This window comes from Phoca vitulina, unplaced genomic scaffold (assembly GCF_004348235.1).
Source record: "Phoca vitulina isolate PV1807 unplaced genomic scaffold, GSC_HSeal_1.0 scaffold51, whole genome shotgun sequence".
Lineage (NCBI taxonomy): Eukaryota > Metazoa > Chordata > Mammalia > Carnivora > Phocidae > Phoca > Phoca vitulina.
In genome coordinates this window covers 7,721,039-7,743,689 of record NW_022589754.1, presented here as the reverse complement: position 1 = coordinate 7,743,689, position 22,651 = coordinate 7,721,039, and the positions used below count along the sequence as shown (strand labels likewise).

Below are 22,651 nucleotides of genomic sequence, written 5' to 3'. Positions count from 1 at the left end.
TTATCCCTTCTATTCTAAATTATTGCCTTGTTGGATAGAATATTCTTGCCTGCAGATTTTTCCCTTTCAGCACTTTGAATATATAATGCCACTCTCTTCTGGGCTGCAAAGTTTCTGCTGAAAAATCTCTTCATAGCCTTGTGAGGTTCCCCACATATGTAACCGTCTTCTTCTCTCTTGCTTTTAATTTTTTTCTTTGCTATGTCTCTTGGTGTGGGCCTCCTTTGTTTGATTTTTTGGGGGGACTCTCTATGCCTACTGGATATCCCAGATTAGGGAAGTCTTTAGCTATTATTTCTTCAAATTAATATTCTGCCCCCTCTTCCTACTTTTCTTCTGGTATGCCTATAATGTGAATGTTATTATGCTTGTTGGAGTCACTGAGTTCCCTTAGTTACTCTCATTTTGCATAATTTTTTGCTCTCATTTTTTTCAGCTTGATTATTTTCCATTACTTTGTCTTCCAGGTCATTAATTCATTCCTTTGCTTCATCTTGCCTGCTATTTATTCCATCAAGTGTATTTTTAATTTCATTTATTGTGTTCTTTATCTGTGATTGATTCATTTTATCTCTTTATTAAGGGTCTCACTGATGTCCTCCACTCTTCTCAAGTCCAGTAAGTATCTTTATGATCATTACTTCAAATTTTCTATCACACTTATTACTTATATCTGTTTCACTTAGGTCTCTTGCTGTGGTTTTGTCCTGTTGTTTCATTTGGGAGATATTCCTCTGTGTCCTCATTTTGTCTAAACCTCTGTGTCTGTTTCTGTGTGTTAAGAAAGTCAACTAAATCTCCTGTTCTTGAAGGTAATGGCTCTATGAAGAAGAGGTCCTGTAGTTCCCTGCAGTGCAGTATCCCCTGTTCCCCAGGATGTGGTGCTTCAGGGAGTATCGCCTATGTATGTTGCATATGCCCTCCTGTTAAATCCTGGTCACTTTTTCCTTCAGTTCAGTTGTCTGCAGAGCCTTTCTTTGCCTGTTGTGGGCAGTGTTTTGTCCCCATCCGGGTGGAACACGTTTTAAGAAGGTGTGCACCAGTCTGTTTGCAAAATGAGACCTGCTGCTGCCACTGTCACCAGGACTGAGTTTTCACAAAGCTCGTGGGTTGGGAGACAAGTTGTTGATGGGGTTTACACAGGTCTTCTGGGGAAAGGAACCTGCAGCACTGGGACTGAGGCAAGAGTGACTGGGAAGGACAGATCTGCTGAAACATGTGGACATGGAGCCTGCTGTAAGCAAATTAGGTAGAGATTGTTGGCATTGAGCTTGTTCTCTCAGGTGTCTGTGGGTTTATGCTGAAGTGCAGAGAACGTAAATGTCATTTGCCAGCTACTTTGTTCCTGGAAGGGTGTCCCCATGATCCCTGCCTTTTTGGACCACACTTAGATGAGTAAATAACTCTCCTTCCTGTCTGCCTCCGGCATTTTTCAAACTCTCCTTTCAGGCTCTAGTCCCCCTGGCTGTTTGTTGTGCTCTCTCTTTAAGAGTTGGGACTCAGCTTCCTGATGCCCTTCAGGCTCATCCAGAGCTGACCCTGATGACTTTTAAAGTTCTAGGCTTTAAGTCCTGCTTCAGTATTCATGAAATTTGGCCCCTCTCGCCCTCTTGTTTTCAAGGCTAAATATTTTGTGGATTTGTCTTCCTCATGCACACTCCCCAGTGTGATTGTGTATTTCTCACCCTTCTCTGTGCCACCAGCTTTCTCCTGAGCATGGACTGCCATGGTTGATTTCACTCCCAAACCACATCTTCACCCTTCCTACCTTTTTTGAGGTAGCCTCTTCTCTACTTTTTGTGGAGTTTTTTCTGCCAATCTTTGCATAATTTTCTGGGTTATATACACTTATGTGAGTGTTATCTAGTTGTATCCATGGGATGAGGTGAGTTTATGACCTACTCTGCTATCTTCCCCATTATTTCCTCTCCAGATATTGGAAACTGTTATCTAAAGCAATTAATATTCACTAGTTGTAACACAAAAGGAGTTGAAATCACAGTTCACTCTTCTTAAAAAATTATTTGTTCCACTATTTTTCCAGGAAGGACTGAAAATCCATTTAAAATGCTGCATACTATAGCAACATAATATAAATAAATGTTATGTGTAAAATAATAAAGAGAAAATGAGCAAGGACATAAAAATAGATCCATGAAAGATGATAATAAAAATTACCATAAAAAGATCTCCAAATTTGCTACCAGTAGACTGTAAATTAGTTCTAGGTTTTTCAGCAGACTATATAAAAAAGACATATGTAACCCAATTATTAGTATCTATAAGAATCAAATCAAATCAAACCAATTGCTTAAGAAATATTTAGTTATTCATAATACTAAAATCAGGTAGTAGTCTTGTGTCCTCCTAAAAAACACAGTATGTTGTAATGAATAATGTCCTTAACGATAGTTATCCCTCCTAATCTACTCATACTATTAAAGAATACCCAAAAGACTTTAAAACACCAACTCATAAATTTACCCCAGCCTAGGGAAGATATGATGTATCAGTTAAAAATAAACATTGAGAGGATATATACAGAGAAGAGAGGAGCTCAGAACTATGGGCAAAATAGGAAACATATACTATTTTTTAGACTCTTATGACTGAATATTTATTACTTTGAATTGATATTGATTCCTACACTGTCAGTCATATTCAATAACCAAAAACTCTCTTCAAAATGTTAATTGGAGATAATTCAGTTATCTGCTTTTTTGGTTTGTCCACAGATTTACTCCTTTTAATTAATACTCAAAACTTTATCTGAGTTGAAATTGTCTTTGTCTAAACTGGGTCACTGACTTCTGAGCAACTTTTACTTCCCTTTTTAGGACCAATGAAAAGAGAGGATACTTGCATGCAAAAGAGAAATGAGGTAAGCTGGCAGGTTTTCTTAGTAATGTTAAGGTTTTTTTGTTTTGTTTTGTTTTGTTTTTGTTTTTGTTTTCTGTGAAATGAAGGTGGGAGGTAGTGACAATAGCTAATTATCAGGAAAGGGATCTTTTTCTCCTTCTGTCTCAGGGTTTGGCTTTAAAGCTCAACAAGTCTGGAAATTTCTTTGTCCAGAAAATAATCATACCCTAAGAAAACTGGCTCACAGTGGGCCCAAACTCACAAAGGATGTATTTTTACGAGAATTTAATAACTTACAGTAAGGAACAGAACTGCCAAGTGGACTGAAATGTGTGTTGGACTGTCAGCGTATTCTCCTTTTAGGAAGGGGTCAAGTCAGAAAACTAAATTGACAACAGATTCAAGCTGGATAAATATATGAAGTCAGAATTAAGAAGAGAATTGCAAGGTCAAGTGTATTTCATTTGATATACCTCAGCCAGGATGAGTATCCTTTCCTTTTGCCAGTCCTCACAAGTCATGGTCTTTTCATAAAGCAGTTCAAATTCTTAGTTTCTAGTGCTGAAAGTGTGTCTTTTCCAACTCTTGGTAACCTTGAAATTTGTATTAGAAATCTCTGAGTGTTAGGCATGGCTTCATATAGTTTTTGAATGGTTCTGGTTTTATAAGGAGAGCTTGTTGCAGATTTAGGTTGCCCTCCTACAAAGATGTTGTCATCCACTTTCTTTTTTAATTAGTTTAATCCACAAATTAAAATGCTACTGTTCAACCTAACCCATTGTACTTTCTTGTTTTCCCTTTGCTATGGTTATTACCCGGAAGGCTCTTTGCAGCTCTTGGCCCTGGGTTCTGAATGTGGTTCCTTTACATGCCCACAGAGGTCTGTATGCTTTGCAAGCTTTGTTTATTTCATAACTATTTTCAGACTTGGCCAACACTATAATCCCCAGGTGTATATTTTTTTCCTTTATTTGCACACTTATAAGGTCCCATAAACATTATACGTGAAGATCAAAATCTTAGTACACTGGAGAGAGACTCTGTAATCAGCACTATTTATTTATTTATTCATGCATTATTTGAACATTTAGTTTTATCATTCATTAGCTCACTTATTCATTTAACAAACACAAAAAGTCTTTGTGCTAGACTAACTGGGAATACAGAGATGAGTCAGACATGATTTTTGCCCTCAATCAGTTTGCAGTATACACAGAGGATAAACCGTCAACAAAGATAACTAAACTACACATTAAATTATGAGCTTTGGGATGAGAGGTTGAGGGAAGAGCACGCCATATGGAAAGAAGAGTGTAGCAAAAATGGTTCTACTGCTCTTAGTTCTGACTTATATTTTTGAGGTTTCCTCACCCTACGACCTCAGGCTTGAAGGAGTTGCAACTTTCTTGTTCTAAAGTAAACTCTCTTCATATTTTGCCTCAAAATCCTATCTTGCCACGGAGATTCTAGTGAGACAGATAGACATGTGAGTTTTGGTGGAAGGAGATAGGGTGAAGAACAGAAAGGAAAGCTATTATGCAGTTATTATTTGATTTTGCACAGACTTTGGCTCCAAACTCCGAATTTCTCTGTACAAATGAAATAAAAATGAAATAAAACTTGAGTGCCGTCATCTGCTCAAGGGACTTACCTTTGGTTTGTGCAAATAAGGTTTCTGTGGTGAGACACCAAATGAACTCAACTTCCTCTTTCAACAACATATTTTTCAGTTATCAGCAGGATCTGTGCCACCCAGAGTTAGGCTTTTTCACCCTCAGCTCTCTGCAAAGAAACAAGAGTGCTAATCCTGACAAAGCTCCAGGGTAAGTTACAGCCTAGTATCTGGGAATTGGTGGTTCCATGTGGAAAGATTGGTGGGGGCATGAAGATCCAGGATAGAAGAAGTTGTGGGACCATTGTTCAAATTGAAAATGGTCCCTGGTTTCTCATTTGAGACTTCTTACAGCGGGATCAATGGTGATTGCCCTTGAGTCTAACTAGAGTACAACAAAGTCAGTTAATGCCATCAGTCCCCACCATTACTCAAGGTGCATGGAGTATGTGACGCAGCTCACTCTTTTCTGAGGGCTCTTTGTTTCTCCATCACCAGGGAAAAGAGCACAAAATGTTAAGAAAACTGTGTTTGTGAGACTCATTGAGACAAGTTGGCATATACAGTCAGAAAAAGAGTATTTGAATTTTTGCTCTCTATAATTTATCTAGTTTCATAATGAAGGAAAAGTTTGTGTATAAGCTTCTTGCTTTGGTAAATTTAGTTTTCACATATACAGAAACAGTAAGTTCTTTCAGGATAGAAGGAATCAGATCATAGATTTTGGAGTTGAAAGAGCTCTTAGAGATTCAAATCCACCACAATACAGATGGGGAAACTGAGAGCCAGTGAAGCAAAGACACTTGATTTCAGACAAATGTAAAAGTAAAGACAAATGATTTAAGAGTGTTTTCAGAGGTGTTTCTTGATCTTTTATAAGTTGCTTTGTTGACCCAAGTTTAGCCCTACTGGATAGCAGAGCCCTTAAGAGGCACGTATCTTTCAAGTGATTTTTGTTCTTATTACTCTGAGTGCTAGCAACCTCTCTGGTTCTGAGCCAAGATGACTGAGTCAAAAGGAAACTTCTGTTGGGGAGTCCTTAAAGGTGGACTGTGCTATGCCTCTTGGTACCAAGATGATTCTGAGTAAAATAATAAGCTTTGTTGTAATTTTGGTGGAGAGTAGTCACAGTCCCAAAGATCCTGCCAGTGGGGAAATTTTTATTTTGATTGCTTAAATGGATGCAGGATGTCACTGTCATTTCTATTAATTGAGGAGTTTATCACTTAGTAATTGTGACACAGTAAAATTATTGATTGCTAAAATAGGTGGTATGCTGGTATACTGAGGTGGGAAATGGCCTGAACTGTACCAAGAATCAGGTAATGCATTCAGGATAATTGTCTTTGCACACAAAGGTTGAACACAGGTCCTTTTTTGTTAAAAGCAGTTCCTAATGAAGCTTACTTAACTGGGAAAGTCATTGAGTTCATTTTGTACAGATTGTTCAAACCCTGGCAGTGGTGGAGCATAAGACTAAAAAATGAGTGAGCATACTTCTGGGTGATTTGGGGTGGCTTTTCATGGCCAGTTGTGTTTGAGGTAAGTCAACTGATATCTTAATAGGCAGGGCAGTCTCTACACTTCAGCCACAGCTTGAGCAAAGAGGACAGAGCTGTCTGTTGTGAAACCACTCTAAGAGTTCCAATAGTCAGAACAATGACCGGTAGGTAGTCTGTGCTTTATTGTAAAACTTTTGGTCAAGAAGTCTACTTACATCCAGGCCAGAATATTTTGCAAGGAAATTTTTATCTAGTATTAGTTTGCATGTATCACAGACAGAGTAATGAAGTAGATGGATCAATAAACACAGAATCAAAAAGTTTTGGTCCTAGTTCAAGTTTTGCTAATGATTCACTGTGTGGCCTTTGGCAAGTTTTATTTTGGTAGGTCTCAATATTCTCACCTGTAATTAGGTGGGAGAGCTTAGAATTGATGGTCTTTACTTTCCTTCATAACAACACAATGACTTGACTCTAGGCTCCTAGGTACCTGAGAAGAGTTGTATATCATTAAGTGGTAAATAATAAGGCCATAGCATGAAAATCTAACTAGAGAAGACTTTCTGGAAATATAACCTAGATCATAAATGGAACCCAGTAAACTTTGTCAAGGGCCATTATATTTCTTCCAGAATAATATTGTCATGAGAATTCAACTTTTAGACCACAGGCAAGTTTTTTTTGTAAGCAATTTCCTTTTTTTAATGAAAAATACAAACAACAAACAAGGGAAATAGCTCTGAAATTTGATTTCCACAATGACATTGTCACCTAATCACTATTTCTCAATCTTCCAAAACAAAAGTTCCCTTTGAGAAACCTAAAAATGTCACTACAAGGTTATCGTGGACTTGCTTCCCTAGGAACCAGACCCCAGGCTCCTAGAAAAACCTACCCATTACATTGACATTTTCGAGTACTATGTGTTCAACAGCTACAAAGATTTTATAGACCTGTACTTTCAACAGTTTGTATTATAGAAACAATGATTTTGATTCCCAAATATGTTTACTATAATAAGGAATATTCTTTTTTTCAGATGACTCACGCTTCCAAGCCTTCCATTTTAAGAATTATTATTTTAGTTCTGTTAGCCATAACCATACATTTTTGGGGATTTTCTAAACCCAGAAAAGTACAGGATCCAATCAAAAACCCGTGGAGATTACTTTCTGTACAAGTAAAGGGGAAATGAACTAACATTTATTTAATGTCACTGTGTACCAGACATGAAAATATGTCATTTCTTGTACATTTTCCATTTAGTCTTTACAGCAATCCATGTTGCAAGGACTATGATCTTACTTTTATAAATGAGGAAACTGAAGCCCAAAGATATGAAGAAGTTGCTTCAGGCTAGTCAGCTGATAACTTAAGATATGACCCCAGTTCTGCCCAAAGAAGGTGATTCTTTCCACCTCCAAAATACTTCCCCCACTGCAAAAATGATATCTAATTAGGCCTCGTTCTTAAATGATTAAAAATCTAATAAAGATGCATGCATGGAAGTTAAATTCAAACATTTAAGATTTTGTTTATGAATAGTCTAATTGCTTTAATTCATTTTTCAGGAGAAAAATAATTTTTACTTCCTCTAATTTATAGAAAAAATGTCTTGTCTAGACTTACAGAATATATCCAAATCTTAGTGTTTCTTTTTTTTTTTTAAAGATTTTATTTATTTATTTGAGAGAGAGGATGAGAGGAGAGAGAGAGCACATGAGAGGGGGGAGGGTCAGAGGGAGAAGCAGACTCCCTGCTGAGCAGGGAGCCTGATGCGGGACTCGATCCCGGGACTCCAGGATCATGACCTGAGCTGAAGGCAGTTGCTCAACCAACTGAGCCACCCAGGCGCCCCTAAATCTTAGTGTTTCTTATATCAAGTGATTTAGAGTTGATTCTAATCAATTCAGCAAATAACAGAGTTCCAAATTCCAGTTGTTCTTTTTTGGCTGTGATTGTGATTGAATGAAGAGCACTATGGTCATGGTCAGACTGGCTTAGGTAATACATGTGAGACTTTCATGGTTTAAAGAAGAAAAAGGTCAAGTAAGGCAAATCAAGTTAGGTTCCCAAATGACTTGTAAAGGTTGTCCCTTAGGGAATGGGAGGGCCCCCCTCAGAAACCTTTCTCTATTTGATTTGCCCTTCTCCTTCAAAGATGACAACCTCACATACTGGCCCTATTATCAAAGAAAATAAGAGACACAAATTTGATAAACATGTTCACTTAGTGTTATTAATGACTTAATGATGAGGGGTGAAAAGAGGGGAAGGACTGAGAGAGTGAAGATTTGTAGAGTTGTATAGGAAAAGAGCAGTCACCTTGATACCAGAAGCCTAGGTTTCACTCTCCTCACTGTGCCACTTGCAAACCTTATATCTTCAGGTAAATAAGGTCACTCTTTGAGCCACAGTTTTCTGATCTGTGAGATGGGGATGATATTCTCTGACCTGATCATTCATAATATATACCTCTACTAATGATTAACTGCAATTATAGGTATAATAATAGTTTGTAAATTATAAATCAGTAGTTGGTTTAAGATGGTGGTTGCTGCATTAATGATGACAGTGGCAGTGCTGGTAGTATTATTTAGAGGCAGGCGTTGAAAGGGGCCATGCCCATAAAATAATAGCAAGTTAGGGCTGGAAGGGAGTTAAAAATCATGCAGTTCAAACTGTCTATTTTAATAATGAGGGAAATGAAAACCACAGAAGGGAAGAGGCCTAGCAGGGCAACAAAAGAACAATCTAATAGTTACTAGACTCTAAATGTCTTAGCTCCAAATCCAGTACTTGTTTCAATATATCCTACTGCTTTTAAGTCTTCCCCAACCTATAGCAAATATTGTCACATTCAGCTTACTACTGTTATAAAGAAATTGTCTCAGTACTCTATTCACAGATCTGTTATGATTTGGGTTCATAGGCAAAACTTCCTAAAGATCCTTGGTTTTGATGCAATCTTACCCTGACACCTGGTAGGCAATCATTTGCCATATATGCATAGATATAAAAGTGCTAGAACTAGAACTGAGAATAATAGCTTCATCTTTGATGAACAGTCTTATCCATAAAAATGCCACTTTAAAATAAATTTTTGTTTGTGGAAAACATTGTTTGTATAAGAAAAGTTTTAGCTTTCTCTGCTCATAAACAGCTTAATTACAATGGAAATCATAATAGCTGACTTTGAGAAAGTTAATCCTGCTGAGCCTCCATTTTCTGATCTGTAAAAGGAGTATAATAATAATTTCCTCAGAGCTCTTACAAGGATTAAACGTAACATATGAATAACACTTGGACAGTGACTGACAGGATGCATGTGGAAACTTCTTGGACTTAGCATTTCACTGAAACTTAGAAATCTGGTACAAATTCTGATGACATATGTAATTTCACATTTGTGAAATCTAGCATTTAGGTAGTTGGTTGGGAAGCAAAACTACCTTCAGTTAGATCTTACTGGTACCTCCTAAGTTTTTGGACTCAGCTCCACTGAGTTATATTTAAAGACCTGACATACCTTTATGTTCTGAGACAAAATTTAGTTATTTCTGTGAAGTTAATGTTTAATGACCATATTCCTACTTAAGCTTTTGGGGTTCCTGTTGGATTGTAAATAAAAATCTGGGGTGGCATGCTTTGGAATTCTTAGGTGTCCAGATTTATTAGACTCCAACCTTATTATCCTTGCTTTGACCATATATTCAGTAGCAGAGGAGACTATGACCATTGATGGTGAGAGTTGCTCATGAGATAGATATTAGAAGTAAAGCTAAGGCTCTACCTATATGTGCTTATTCTATATATTCTTGTCTTTACAAATGAATGTATATGAATGGAGCACTTAGGGCATGCCTAACCCTCTGCTAAGTAAAGTGAAGAATATAAAAGTCTAAGATACAGAGTCCTTTGTCAGAGAGACTACATTGTTATGGTGTAGGCTCTAAGTCCATATAAAAGTACCATATGTGTACAAAGAAGGATACAGTCATAACAGAGTTTTCCAGTGCAAGGAAAAGATGAGAGTTGAGAGAGAACCCTGAGAAAAAGTAAAATATTGGCCTCTGAGATAGGATCCAGGAAGAAACTTCCCTTTAGGGATTGGCTCCTGTCATCAGATCCCTCTTTGAAGAGAAGAGGCATCTCCCATCATGGTCCTGGCCTTTGGTGTAAGAAGCATGTATTCTGGACAGAGCACTGCACACTGGAGTGACCAAAAGGCATTTACTTTGATAAGGGTGATATTGGAGGCACTGGAAATTCTGCTCTTATCTTTATCTAGGTGGTTCACATCTACAGAGCTAAGGGCTGAAGTATATGCTGAGAATGTGGCATTTTCACAGGTTATAATTTTGCCTGGACTTTATTGTCAGTATGGTTTTTGTTAGCTGAGCTGAGTTGATTATACAACAACAATGAGATTAAGTCCTTGGAATTAATCTCTCCATGAGCCAATTAAAATTGTTTTAATAGTGCTGTATGGTTAGCTTTGTTCTAGAGTTAGAGAAAAATAGATAATGAAATTTAGAGTATGACCTCTGATTTCACAACCCAATGTAGAAAGATCCATAAATAGTTAAACAATATGAGTTGTCACAAAGCAAAGTATTTTTTTCAGTTAAAAATATCTACTGAATGACCAGTCATTCTGCTAGATTCTAGAGATTTAAAAAGAGTGAGATGTGGTTTTTGCCTTCAAAGTGCTCATAGTTTAGTTAGAAATATGGACATAAATGGAAACATTTGATATAATGCAGTGAGTGTATTGTTAAAGCAATTCCTATGGTGACATGGTAGCCCCAGCTTGCATTTTTAATACATCATTTTGATAGCAGAGTAGTTAATAGATTTTAACAGGGCAATCCTCAAGGGAAATAGATCAGTTAGTGAGTGTTTCAATAATTCAGAAAGGGAAGAGAGAGTGTGACAGTGATGGAGGGAGAGAAAACATGATTGAGAGAGGAGTCTAGGATTATTCTAAGAAGTCTGATAGATAGTGGTGGGTAAGTAAAAGGTCAGGGACTATGATGACTTTTGTTTTGGACATATTCATTTTGAGATGCCTACACATATTAATATGTGAAATTTCAGCTGGATGCTGGACAAATGGGTTTAATATCTTAGGAGAGACCAGGCCTGGACATAGAGAAATGAAAGTCATCAGGATATGGGTGGTAACTGAAGCCATTAATGTAGGTGGTGTTACTCAGCACGAAGATGATGAATAAGAAGAGAAGATGCAGAACTAGGGAAAACAATCATTTAACGGATGTGAAAGAATAAAAGAAACCATGAGAGAAACTCAGTATAAATGGACAAATAGTTAAGAGGAGAATTAAGAAATTCTTGTTTGAAAGCCAAAGGAAGAGAACTTTGCAAAAAGATGGAAGTGGGCAGATTGTGTCTGGGGCAACAAAGAAGCCCTGCATGATTTAGCAACATGAAGGTCATTTGTCACTTCGCTAAGCAGTCTCAGTGAGGTTGTGAGGGTATATACACCACCTTGAAGTGCATAAAGAAGAGAGTGAAGAAAAGGAAACAATCAGTGTAAACAACTATTTTGAGAAGTTTATTTAAGAAGAGAAAAAAGTAACAAAGAGATAGAGTAGGATGAATACACAAAAGAATTATTTTGGAGGTTGGTGAGACTTGATGAAAAAGATCCAACTGAGAACGGAGGAAAGCATGATGATCTAGAGTAAAAGGGAACAATTAATGAAAGAAGATCCTGAGAGAGATAAAATAAATTGAGAGCATGGGAATTCATCTTGAGCAACAAGAAAGGCAGCTGTGTTGGAAAGTAAGAAAGATGTAGCTGTACTTAAGATTATATGTGTTGGGGGGAGACAGTAGATGAACTTGAGTTACTTCTCACCCAATAACCTCAATTTTCTCTGTGATTTGAGAAGTTAAGACTTTCTGCTGAATAGTTGGTGGGAATGCAAATTGGGGCAGCCACTCTGGAAAATAGTATGGAGGTTTCTCAAAAAGTTATAAATAGAACTACCCTATGACCCAGCAATTGCACTACTAGGTATTTGCCCAAAGAATACAAAAATATTAATTCAAAGTGATACATGCACCCAGATGTTTATAGCAGCATTATCTATCATAGCCAAATTATGGAAACAGCACACACATCCATTGACTCATGAATGGATAAAGAAGATGTGATATAGGTATATATACAATGGAATATTACTTAGCCATAAAAAAGAATGAAATCTTGCCATTTGCAATGACGTAGATGGAACTAGAGAGTATAATGCTAAGCAAAATAAGTTAGTCATATAAAGACAAATACAATATGATTTCACTCATATGTAGAATTTAAGAAAGAAAACAAATGGAACAAGAGAGAGACAAATCAAGAAACAGACTCTTAACTATAGAGAACAAACTGATGGTTACTAGAATGGAGGTAGGTGGGGAGATGGGTAAAGTAGGTGATGGGGATTAAAGAGTGCACTTCGTGTGATGAGCACTGGGTGTTGTATGGAAGTGTTAAGTCACTATATTGTACACCTGAAATTAATATTATATTTTATGTTAACTAACTAGAATTTAAATAAAACCCCTAAAAAACACTCTTTGTTGAGAAAGGTGAGGGATGGGAGAATAGGAGAAAAGAAGCTTTAGTCAAGTTGTAAAGGTGCTGAATGGCCACCATGGAAATGGAAAAACATACTAATCAAGGATGTGCAAGGAGAGTCTGGAGCGAAAAAATCTTAGGCTGGAGATCATAAATTTCTAGTTTTGGCATTCCAAATAAACCCTAGTATTCTTAATAGGATCATTCAGCAGTTTGGATAGTAAAAAAGAAAATGGATTGTGGACTTGATCTGGGATTAAGGCGTTGCCAGTCTGGTACAGCAGAAGAATGGTGAACAAGGAAGTTGAGGTTTCTTGTGTGAGAGTAGTTGGTTTGACCATTTAATGTAGGCTGAGTGAGGGAGGAAGTAGGATAAGGGTGGGTGCTGGGTTGGACCATCAGAATTGGAGGGATTTAAATATTTGAAGTCTCTGGGAATGTATGATGCAGGCTAGTATGGTGAAACTTAGTAATTATAATGTTAGAGAGTCAAGAATTGATGATGCTTGGCAGAGAGTACAAACTTCAAAAGTCCTGTAATAAGGATAATCTGAAAGTGCTTTGGAAAAGTGCAAAACTGTGATATCTTTTTATAAATTTTCACACATTCTATAACTGAATGTATCTTTGACTCCTCAGTCAAATGGTATCTCAAACTGGCTAATTCCATACATGATTTTTCTTGTAATTTCATTATTCCTGCCATGCCAAATTCATTGCTGTTGCTGTTTTTACCTCAACTGTTGCACCAGTAGGGTAACCAACTGTAGTTTCCCTTGGACTTTCATAGTTTTAGCCCTGAAAATCCTGTCTCAGGAAACCCTCAGTCTTAAGCAAACAAAACTGATGGTAACTCTACAAACTCCCAGCTGATATGGACTTCCTGTCTTTGATGTCCCATCTTTCCAATCCATCTTCTACACTTCTGCCAGAGTGATTGTTTTAAACCATCAGTATGGTAATGTGACATATCTTCCCAGAATCCTTCTATGACTCCTCCTAAAACCTTCCATGACTGGGTTGCATCTACTTTTTTAGTTTATTTTTCCTTTTACTACCTTCTCCCATTCTTACTTCTCATTCTACCTTTCCCACCATCTCACTCTGTTTTCCAGCTAGACTAGAACACCTATTATTGCTATCTATAGGTCCTTTATTAACTTCAGGATGTTTGAATGCTATCTATTCATTGCTGTCATTCTTCTCCCACCCTTTCTTCTCCAGTACCCTGCCCACCCAAACTGCTTGTTGAAAATGGATTTACCTTTAAGTTGAACTTCCAATCCTCCTCTTCTGTGCAGGATTCATTTCTACTCCCATAAAAACTTCTTTATTATCTCTTCATGGCAAGTTTCAAAAATCTTTATGGTTAGTTATTCTTATGTCTATCTCTCTTAAATGACTATAAACATTTTGAGGACAACAGTCATGCATTATTCTTCTCTGAAATTTCCCACCTCGCTCTACTATTCTTAGCAGTCAACATACTGGATACACCCATAGCAGAATTTTAATTTGCTGTATGAAATCATAATCCACTGAATCCCAGATGAATAGCATTGGTCATACTCAGTGCAGGCTTTCTTGAATAGATGAAACTTGACCAAAACTTTAGAGAGCTATTAGGATTTAAATTAAATAGTGTATACTTCAGGAAAAGTAAGTTAATTTTATCTCTTCCTCAGTCACCATCTCTGTTTTTCTTTCCAACCCTGTCCCTACAGGGACCAATAAGAAAATTCAGATGGCTTGGAACAAGTACTATCTCTTCTGGCTTGAGGTGCTCTATCTCTCAGAATTCAATAAAAGCTGCCTGACATTGTAAAAAGAGCATTAAGAGGTCTACAGGTCTGACTTCTGGTCTCAGTTCCATCATGTTCTTACTAGGTGACCTTGAACAAGGTATTTAATTGTTCGTGAATAAATCTCTTTGTCAGTTAAACACTATGGTGGGGTATTACTGGTATTGTCTCACTTACCTACAGGGATGATGCCATGATAATATGAGGATTTCTTATCACCTATACCATTTACTACATTTCTTGTCATGCACTGTTTATGATGTTGGAGATTTTAAAAATATTTCTCCCACCAGACCAGAAGCTTCTCAGGGACAGAGATTATGGCAGATAGTTCTGTATTTTCCACAGGACCTAGCACAGAGTTTATAAGATTATGTGTATTAAATATATGCTGATTAAGGCAGCCAGAGTCCTCAAAAAGCCATGGCAAAAAACAAAACAAAACAAAACAAAACAAAACAAACAAAACTAAATAGAGTTATTTTTCCTTTATGTTTACTTTTAATGTTTGGAGAGCTTTAGTGACTACAGATGAAGCCTTCTCACTCTCCTTTAAGTTCCTATTCATAGGCGAGTAAGAAGCTATTTGCTGATGAGATAAGGCAGTTTTACTCTTTGCAGAATGGCAGCCAAGAAAAATAAAAGATTGAGATACATTTAGAAGTAGACCACAGGACTAGCTTCTTTCTGAGTTCCAGATAATAGTCTTAATGATACTCTGAGACCTTGGGTGGTGCTGGTTTCTACCCATAGAATATGTCTGACCACTTGGGCTTTCTAAATTATTTTGCATTTCTCTCAAGTTTCTACAGGTATGAACTTTCTGAGTTAAAAGGGTAGGTGCAAGGAACACTGATGATAATAACCCAAATCAGAAGACAACATCATAGGGAAATAGCAAGCAGCAGAAATGTATTAGTTAACATATCCAAGTTTGCATTTTTGCTTAATGCTTCCAAACAGGGACTTTAAACTACTGTCTACAGTCCAATCCAATTATGCGACTTTTCTGTGAGTGCTTCCTAAGTAGCTGGCTGCCCTGGCAATATGGTGATTAACATAACAGATCTTGTTATGGTACTAATGAAGCTAATGGCACAATGGGTGAAAAAGACAACAGACAAGTAAACATTTAAATTACAAATGTTGATGCTATGAAGGAAGGAACTGAAAGTTTGAGAGTATATAATGATGTGCATGTTTACCTAGATAGTATTGGCAGTGAAGGTCTCTTTGACCTGCAAACTGAGATTAAAAGGAACCAGACAGGTGAAGCCCTGGAGGGAGGTAATTCCAGACAGAGAATAAATGTGCAGAGGCCTTCGTCAGGAAAAAACTTGGCTTGTTCTAGAAACTGAAAACATCTCAGTGTAGTTGAAACATAGAGAATGAGGAAGAGAATGGAATGAAGTGATGTTGAAGGGCACAGGAGACATATTAGCTACAGCCTTTAAGCTATGGTGAAAAGTTTGGCCTTCATACAATAGAAAGCCAGCAAAGGATTTTAGGGAAGAGAATGACATATTTCAAAGAAAGATTATTTGGGCCACAGTATAGAAAGTGTTAGAAGGGGTTAATAAGTGCCACAGCAAAGGTAAGGGAGTACGGAAACAAGGGTAGTTTCCAATTCTAATATACTACCTCTACACAAAGCAAGTTTTGTGACTGTTGCAACTTATTTAACCTCTTTTGGTCTCAGTTTCCTCATCAGTGATATGGAAATAATCATAGGGCTGCTATGAGGATTAATGAGATAATATATGAAGAGTGCTTTGCCTGTAAATAAATGGTAGCCCTTAATAAATGGTAGTGAAAATTAATGTTAGTGTTAGATACAGTATGGGGAATGGATTGCAGGGGTTAAGACTGGAGTGCAGGGAGTATGGTAAATCAATCTCTTTCAATAGTCAAGAGGAAAGGTGACAGTGGCCTAGATTAGGATGGCAACAGTGGAAGTATAGATGGATTGGAGAGATATTCAGGAGGGAGAATCACCTGGTTTCTGATTGGATATGGGGGAAATGTAGTGATAAGGGTTAGCGAAATTGTTACTTTCCAGCTTGAGTGTCCAAGGAAAGTCATGATACTTATTGAGAAGGGAGGCTCAGATTCAGGAATGAATCACCAATCTTACACATTTTTCTGAGACAGGAACCAAAGATATATCTAGATTTAAGGGGAGAAAAATTGGCAACATAGGTGGCACAAGCCAACTAGAAATAGTCAACAACAGAACTAGAGGCAAAGAGAGAGAAACAGAGACAGTGGCAGAAGCAGAGACAGAAGGAATGTACTTCAACCTTAACCCTTCCATTCAGCATTTTTCTATTAGTGGCTTCTTAGGTTGTTCTCCTTTATTAAATTTCAGAAATGTCACAGATTGTCCACAGTAAGCTAAATATTTCCTGAGAGAGCTTATATTTCTGTGCTACCCAAACCAAATTCCCCCAGCTTCACCCTACCATGGGAATTTTACATTTAATTGTCACCAGATTTGGGGCAAAATCATCCTATCTTCCCTTCAGTCTGGAAAAGAGATTTTGGAAAGCAGAGCATGCAAATCTCTAAGCTCACAATAAACTGTGAATTGCAGAGGCATAATCCCCCCACCCGCCACACACACACACACACACACACACACACACACACACACACACACAGAAGGTGTGAACTTGATCTCTAGCTCGCTGTTCTCGCTTAATAAGTTTCTGTTATTTAACACAGAATTGTGAATGGAACATCCCCCTTTAGTAAGTGAAACTTTCTACACCAGTGAAGCAGGAACAAATACCCATGTCTATAAAGTACAAAAGTAGAAGTGTGATTTGGGTGGGTGTGAGATGTTCTCAGTTCTTGGAACTGTAGTGAACTTGATGAATCTTCCCTTGGTTTCTCACAGTTTTTGCATGGATAATAGATAATAGTAGAAACATTGCCATTAATGAACTCAAAGTGGGTGTTGAGGAAGGATGGGTGTCATGTGTGGGGACAGGTGTTTAGTTATATTATAATAGCCTAACTAGAGTAATCCTAGTGTTATAAGATTATAAGGTCCCACTATGGGATTAGAAAGGTTCTTCTATAATGTGCCCTCCAGATGTCATAAGCCCCATTCTATTAAGTAGCCCCTCCTAAGCAGAGAGAAGAAAGTGGTGTAGTGGAAATTGCATAGGCTTTGGAGAAAAGAAGCCATAATAGTATATCCCATTTTTACTATTTTCTAGGTTTGTTACTCCAGAAAATTTACTGTATCTCTCTGAACCTCAGTTACTTCATCTGCACTACAAGAGTAATAATAGTACCTACCTCTGATGATAGCTATGAGAATGAAATTGGATAATGCATGTGAAAAATTTCATTGCAGATTCTGGGGTGCATTCTTGATAGTCACACCATGATAATTATTTTCTCTTTTCACCTGTGAACAACACTCCACCTTCTGTTCAAAGTCATACATACATAAGCAAGATGACTGCATGACTTTTTAGAACATGTCACAAGCCAAGTAGCAAGGATGAAATAGGGGAGGGAAAGTGAAAGTACTCTTTAGAATAATGGTAGCTCAGAATGTTGACTTTTTTGTATGTGATTTAATCATTTGGGGTTCTGTTTTTAATTCACATTTCTATTCCCTGGAATAGGACTTAAAATGCTATAAGAAGTCATTCTGCTACTTATGAGGAGAATCTAAAAGCAACCACTTCTTTGTTTTGTAAACTTACTTAAAAAAAACAGAAACAATTAAAACAACAAAAATGTTATTTCACCTAAGAAGCAACCTCACTACTGTATTCCACTTCTAGCCCTAAATGCAGTAAACATTCTTGCAATATGAACAGAAGCTATGTTTGTAAAATTTGTTTGGGGGAGGAAAACAAATGAAGAGAAGGGTGTTTATAAGGATTAGGCACCTTGTAATCCCATTTGAAGTCCCAGATCTTCTGTTTAGTATCTTTTTGGCCTTAATAAACCTCTTTTGGTCTTACTTCTACATGTATTATGTGAAGGTTGACTTAAATGATTTCTTAAAGGTATTTTTCAGTCTAAAATTCTACAAGAGTTTTAAACTAAAATAATGAAGTCGTTGCTCTCTTATTATTTGCAGGCAGCCTGTGTAAATCCATGACCAGACTTTGAGAAACCCTAAAGATTACTTTATTTTACCCATGTTCTATATATATTACATAATAAAAACCACACTAAAGCATAAAATAAAATTAAGGACATTCATATTTTTTCTTATGATGATGACTATTTTAATGAAAAAAGCATTAAGCTTTAAATTGTTTCCAAAAAATGATTTTGTGGCCTATTTTACTGGTTCCCTAATCAATGTTTACTGTGACCCTTGGATCATCTGCCATGTACATGATGTCACACCAGTACAGAATTCTTAGGGAGAAAATTAGTCTCTTCCCTTTCAGATCACGAAGGGGAATTCCTAGTTCAGATTCTGATTTCATGTATTAATGATGTTTTTCATGTAAATTGGAATAAGACGTAAGCCAGAGAGAGAGAGAGAGACAAAGTGTATGAGAACCACTTATGCTATTGTGATAGAATGATAAGAAGTTAGTGCTTCCAAGTCCTGAAATTCAGCCAGTATACTGGCAATGTGGGCTAAAGATGCAGGGCCATTTTCCAAGTGCTGTAGGAAGGAAGGTAGGAAGTCAGAACCCAAAGGAGAAGAAAGGGGATGTAAAAGGTAAGGCTGGATTTCTATCATTGCAATTGTAAATGAGCAGGGCTTGGGGCAAGAAAAATTTGGATGCAAAAAGAACAGACTGAAATGCCATACCCTTTTTGTTGTGGTAAGAACAATAAACTAAATATTTCAGGACATCCTTGCCTACAAGACACAACTTAGACAATTTGGGAGGGCAGTTTGGAGACAATTCCATGGTTTCCTGATTCATTAGGTGACCTTGGATCAGTAGTATATATTCCTTGAGCATCTGCTTCTTCATCTGAAAACAGGTCTTTTCTAATTCTAATACTCTGTTTCTTTAAGTATAAAAAGGAATCTGGGTGTTGGCTATAGAACTGGTTAGTCATTATACTCTTTTTCTTTGATTAAGCAGGGATTATAACTCCACGGCTTACCTTGATGAGTATACTGAAATATTCAAGATGGTTAGCAACAGTACCAGCAATGCTGAGACTGACTGCAATGCTACTGATGTGACATTTCAGAACTCCCTCTATGCAGCCACCTACATCCTCATATTCATCCCTGGTCTTCTGGCCAACAGTGCAGCCTTGTGGGTTCTGTGCCGCTTCATCAGCAAGAAAAATAAAGCCATCATTTTCATGATCAACCTCTCTGTGGCTGACCTTGCTCACGTGCTGTCCTTACCCCTCCGGATTTACTATTACATCAGCCACCACTGGCCTTTCCAGAAGGCCCTTTGCCTGCTGTGCTTCTACCTGAAGTATCTCAACATGTATGCCAGCATTTGTTTCCTGACGTGCATCAGCCTACAGAGATGTTTCTTTCTCCTCAAGCCCTTTAGGGCCAGAGACTGGAAGCGTAGGTATGATGTGGGCATCAGTGCTGCCATCTGGATCATCGTGGGAACTGCCTGCTTGCCATTTCCCTTTCTGAGAAGCACCTACTTAGCCAACAACACTGAGTCCTGTTTTGCTGATCTTGGTTATAAGAAAATGAATGCAGTGGCTTTGGTTGGAATGATTACAGTTGCTGAGCTGGCAGGATTTGTGGTCCCAGTAGTAATCATCGCATGGTGTACTTGGAAAACTACTATATCCTTGAGACAGCCACCAATGGCTTTCCAAGGAATCAGTGAGCGGCAGAAAGCACTGCGGATGGTTTTTATGTGTGCTGCAGTCTTTTTCATCTGCTTCACTCCTTATCATATCAACTTTATTTTTTACACTATGGTGAAGGAAACCATCATTAGTAGTTGTCCCATTGTCCAAAGCACACTGTATTTCCACCCTTTTTGTCTATGCCTTGCAAGTCTCTGCTGTCTTTTGGATCCAATTCTCTATTATTTCATGGCCTCAGAGTTTCGTGACCAACTATCTCGCCATGGAAGCTCTGTGACCCGTTCCCGCCTTATGAGCAGGGAGAGTGGTTCATCAATGATTAGCTAAAAATAAAATAACTCTTCAATTATGACTTTAACTATGTTTCCTAGCTTTTCCCAAAGACCAGAATGACCAGCCAGACAATTGGTTTAATGGAAGTTTTGGAACAATGGAAATCTTGTGTGATAGTTGTGGTCACAGGGATGTAATGGGGGTGACAGTGTGTAAGAAATGTGGGAGAGGTAGGGAAGATAGAATTTGCCTGTTTCCTCTTTGAAATTCAAGATACTTTCTTAAGAAACTTAGCTCAAGTTTTGACAGATGTTTTCAAGCAAATGAAAATTGGATTATTTTATCTTAAAAATTTCTTTAGAAAATATATTGTTAATAAGATACAATAAATACATGAATCTTTTTCCAAACTTTAAATGCAAATCTCTTTTATATGAAGACTTTTACTTGTGAATGAGAATAAAATTCTTCAGTCTTTCTAAGAGATAAATGCACAGGCAAGGGGGAGTGACGATTGAAATAATGTGTGCATAAATTTCAGGGCCACAAACCTATTACTGAATAAAGGGCATGGGAATTTGTTCATTCACCGAAAATGTATTGAATGCCTATTGTATTTTGGGTTATCAATTTCTTGGGTACTTTCACAATATAGCAAGCATCTCATCTGGCCCTTCTAATAAACTTGTGGAAGTTTCCAATACAAATGATAAGTAGAACCTCAGAGAGGGGAAGTAACTTGCCTCAGGATAAACAGTGGTAATCTAAAATTTGTCCTGTATACACCACATATGCTTAAGTTATTCCCTCTATTTGTGTTGTTACTTTTACTAAGTCAATATTAAACTTGACTTAAATGGTGAAGACACAGACCAAAGCTAAGCTGCATGAGACCAAGACCATTTCTACACAATTTGCTTGAGATTATCTGAAAAGTCTGGGTTATGGGAATGGCAGATCAGGCTTCCAGCTACAAAGCATCAAATGATAAATAGATAGTTTTTACTAATACTGTCCCAATCTACAGTTTAATGATTAGAGATATAGGAAACCCAAATAGTTCATTATTCCCTACCAAAGATATTTTAAGGCTTAATGTAGGTCATAGAAAACCCATAAATAGATGAAATAATAAAGAAAGAAAGAAACTGACAGATGTAGAAGTTCTTTATATATTTTGGATATTAACCCCTTATTGGATATATCATTGCAAATATCTTCTCCCATTCAGTAGGCTGCTTTTTTGTTTTGTTGATGGTTTCCTTCACTGTGCAAAATCTTTTTTATTTTGATAGTCCCAAGAGGCTATTTTTGTTTTTGTTTCTCTTGACTTAATTGACATATTTAATGTTGCTGGGTGGCGGCAAAAAATCTGAGAGATGAACATTTTGTGAAATTTAGATTTTTTTTGGAGCTTGCCCAACTTCTTTCTTTTAAAATATTACTATACATCACTGAATAAATTTGTGTTTATTAAGAAAGTTCTGTCAGTAGAGCTCACAGATATTCATTAGAAACAAAAAACATTATCACATCATAAATGAATGGGAAGAAAAGCATTTGTCCTCCTTCTGGCAATCTCTTTATCTTCATTTTTCTAGTGGTTATATCTATTATTTCAGAGCCATTATGGAGGATTTGAATATAAGCAATCCTCAGCTTCTCAGTTTGGCATTTATGAAACTCAATACATCACTTTCATCACTTATGCCTGAAATTTAAATAGCACAAGCACTTTGCATGCCAGAAGGAGAAGGGAAGTGGATGTCTTCAGTATATCCATTTGAACAGACTGGCTGAGGTGAAGGAAGGAGGGAAAACTAAAACAGAGAAATTAAAAGAAGAACAAGGTTTCTAGGGAAGAAGAGAGTTCTGTAATTATAAATTAATGAAACTGGTTTTCTTGTGCTTTATTAACCTACCTCTGAAAGCACTGCTTAAAGAAGATTTCCAGATATGTTTGGAGTTAATGGAAGCATTATCAGAATGACTGTCTAGACGGCCCCACTCTAAGAATATAATTTTTTTTTTAATTTTTTTTTATTGTTATGTTAATCCCCATACATTACATCATTAGTTTTAGATATAGTGTTCCATGATTCATTGTTTGTGCATAACACCCAGTGCTCCATGCAGAACGTGCCCTCCTCAATACCCATCACCAGGCTAACCCATCCTCCCAACCCCCTCCCCTCTAGAACCCTCAGTTTGT

The 22,651-nt window shown here is 37.3% G+C and overlaps 1 protein-coding gene across 3 annotated transcripts; it reads left to right on the top strand.

The window, feature by feature from the left end:
- The first annotated feature begins 4,535 nt into the window (after positions 1 to 4,535).
- On the top strand, positions 4,536 to 20,827 carry LOC116621885 (putative P2Y purinoceptor 10). Of its 3 annotated transcripts, none has more exons than XM_032387912.1 (2): positions 4,536 to 4,682; positions 19,458 to 20,827. In XM_032387912.1, exons 1-2 carry the CDS (start codon positions 4,552 to 4,554, stop codon positions 20,491 to 20,493), a joined length of 1,167 nt encoding a protein of 388 aa, XP_032243803.1. In that variant the 5' UTR covers positions 4,536 to 4,551; the 3' UTR covers positions 20,494 to 20,827. The 3 variants fall into 3 exon arrangements, with proteins under 3 accessions (XP_032243803.1, XP_032243804.1, XP_032243805.1); XM_032387913.1 differs by having other exon boundaries at positions 4,627 to 4,682; positions 19,455 to 20,827; XM_032387914.1 differs by lacking the exon at positions 4,536 to 4,682 and adding an exon at positions 17,640 to 17,665.
- The last annotated feature ends 1,824 nt before the right edge of the window (positions 20,828 to 22,651 follow it).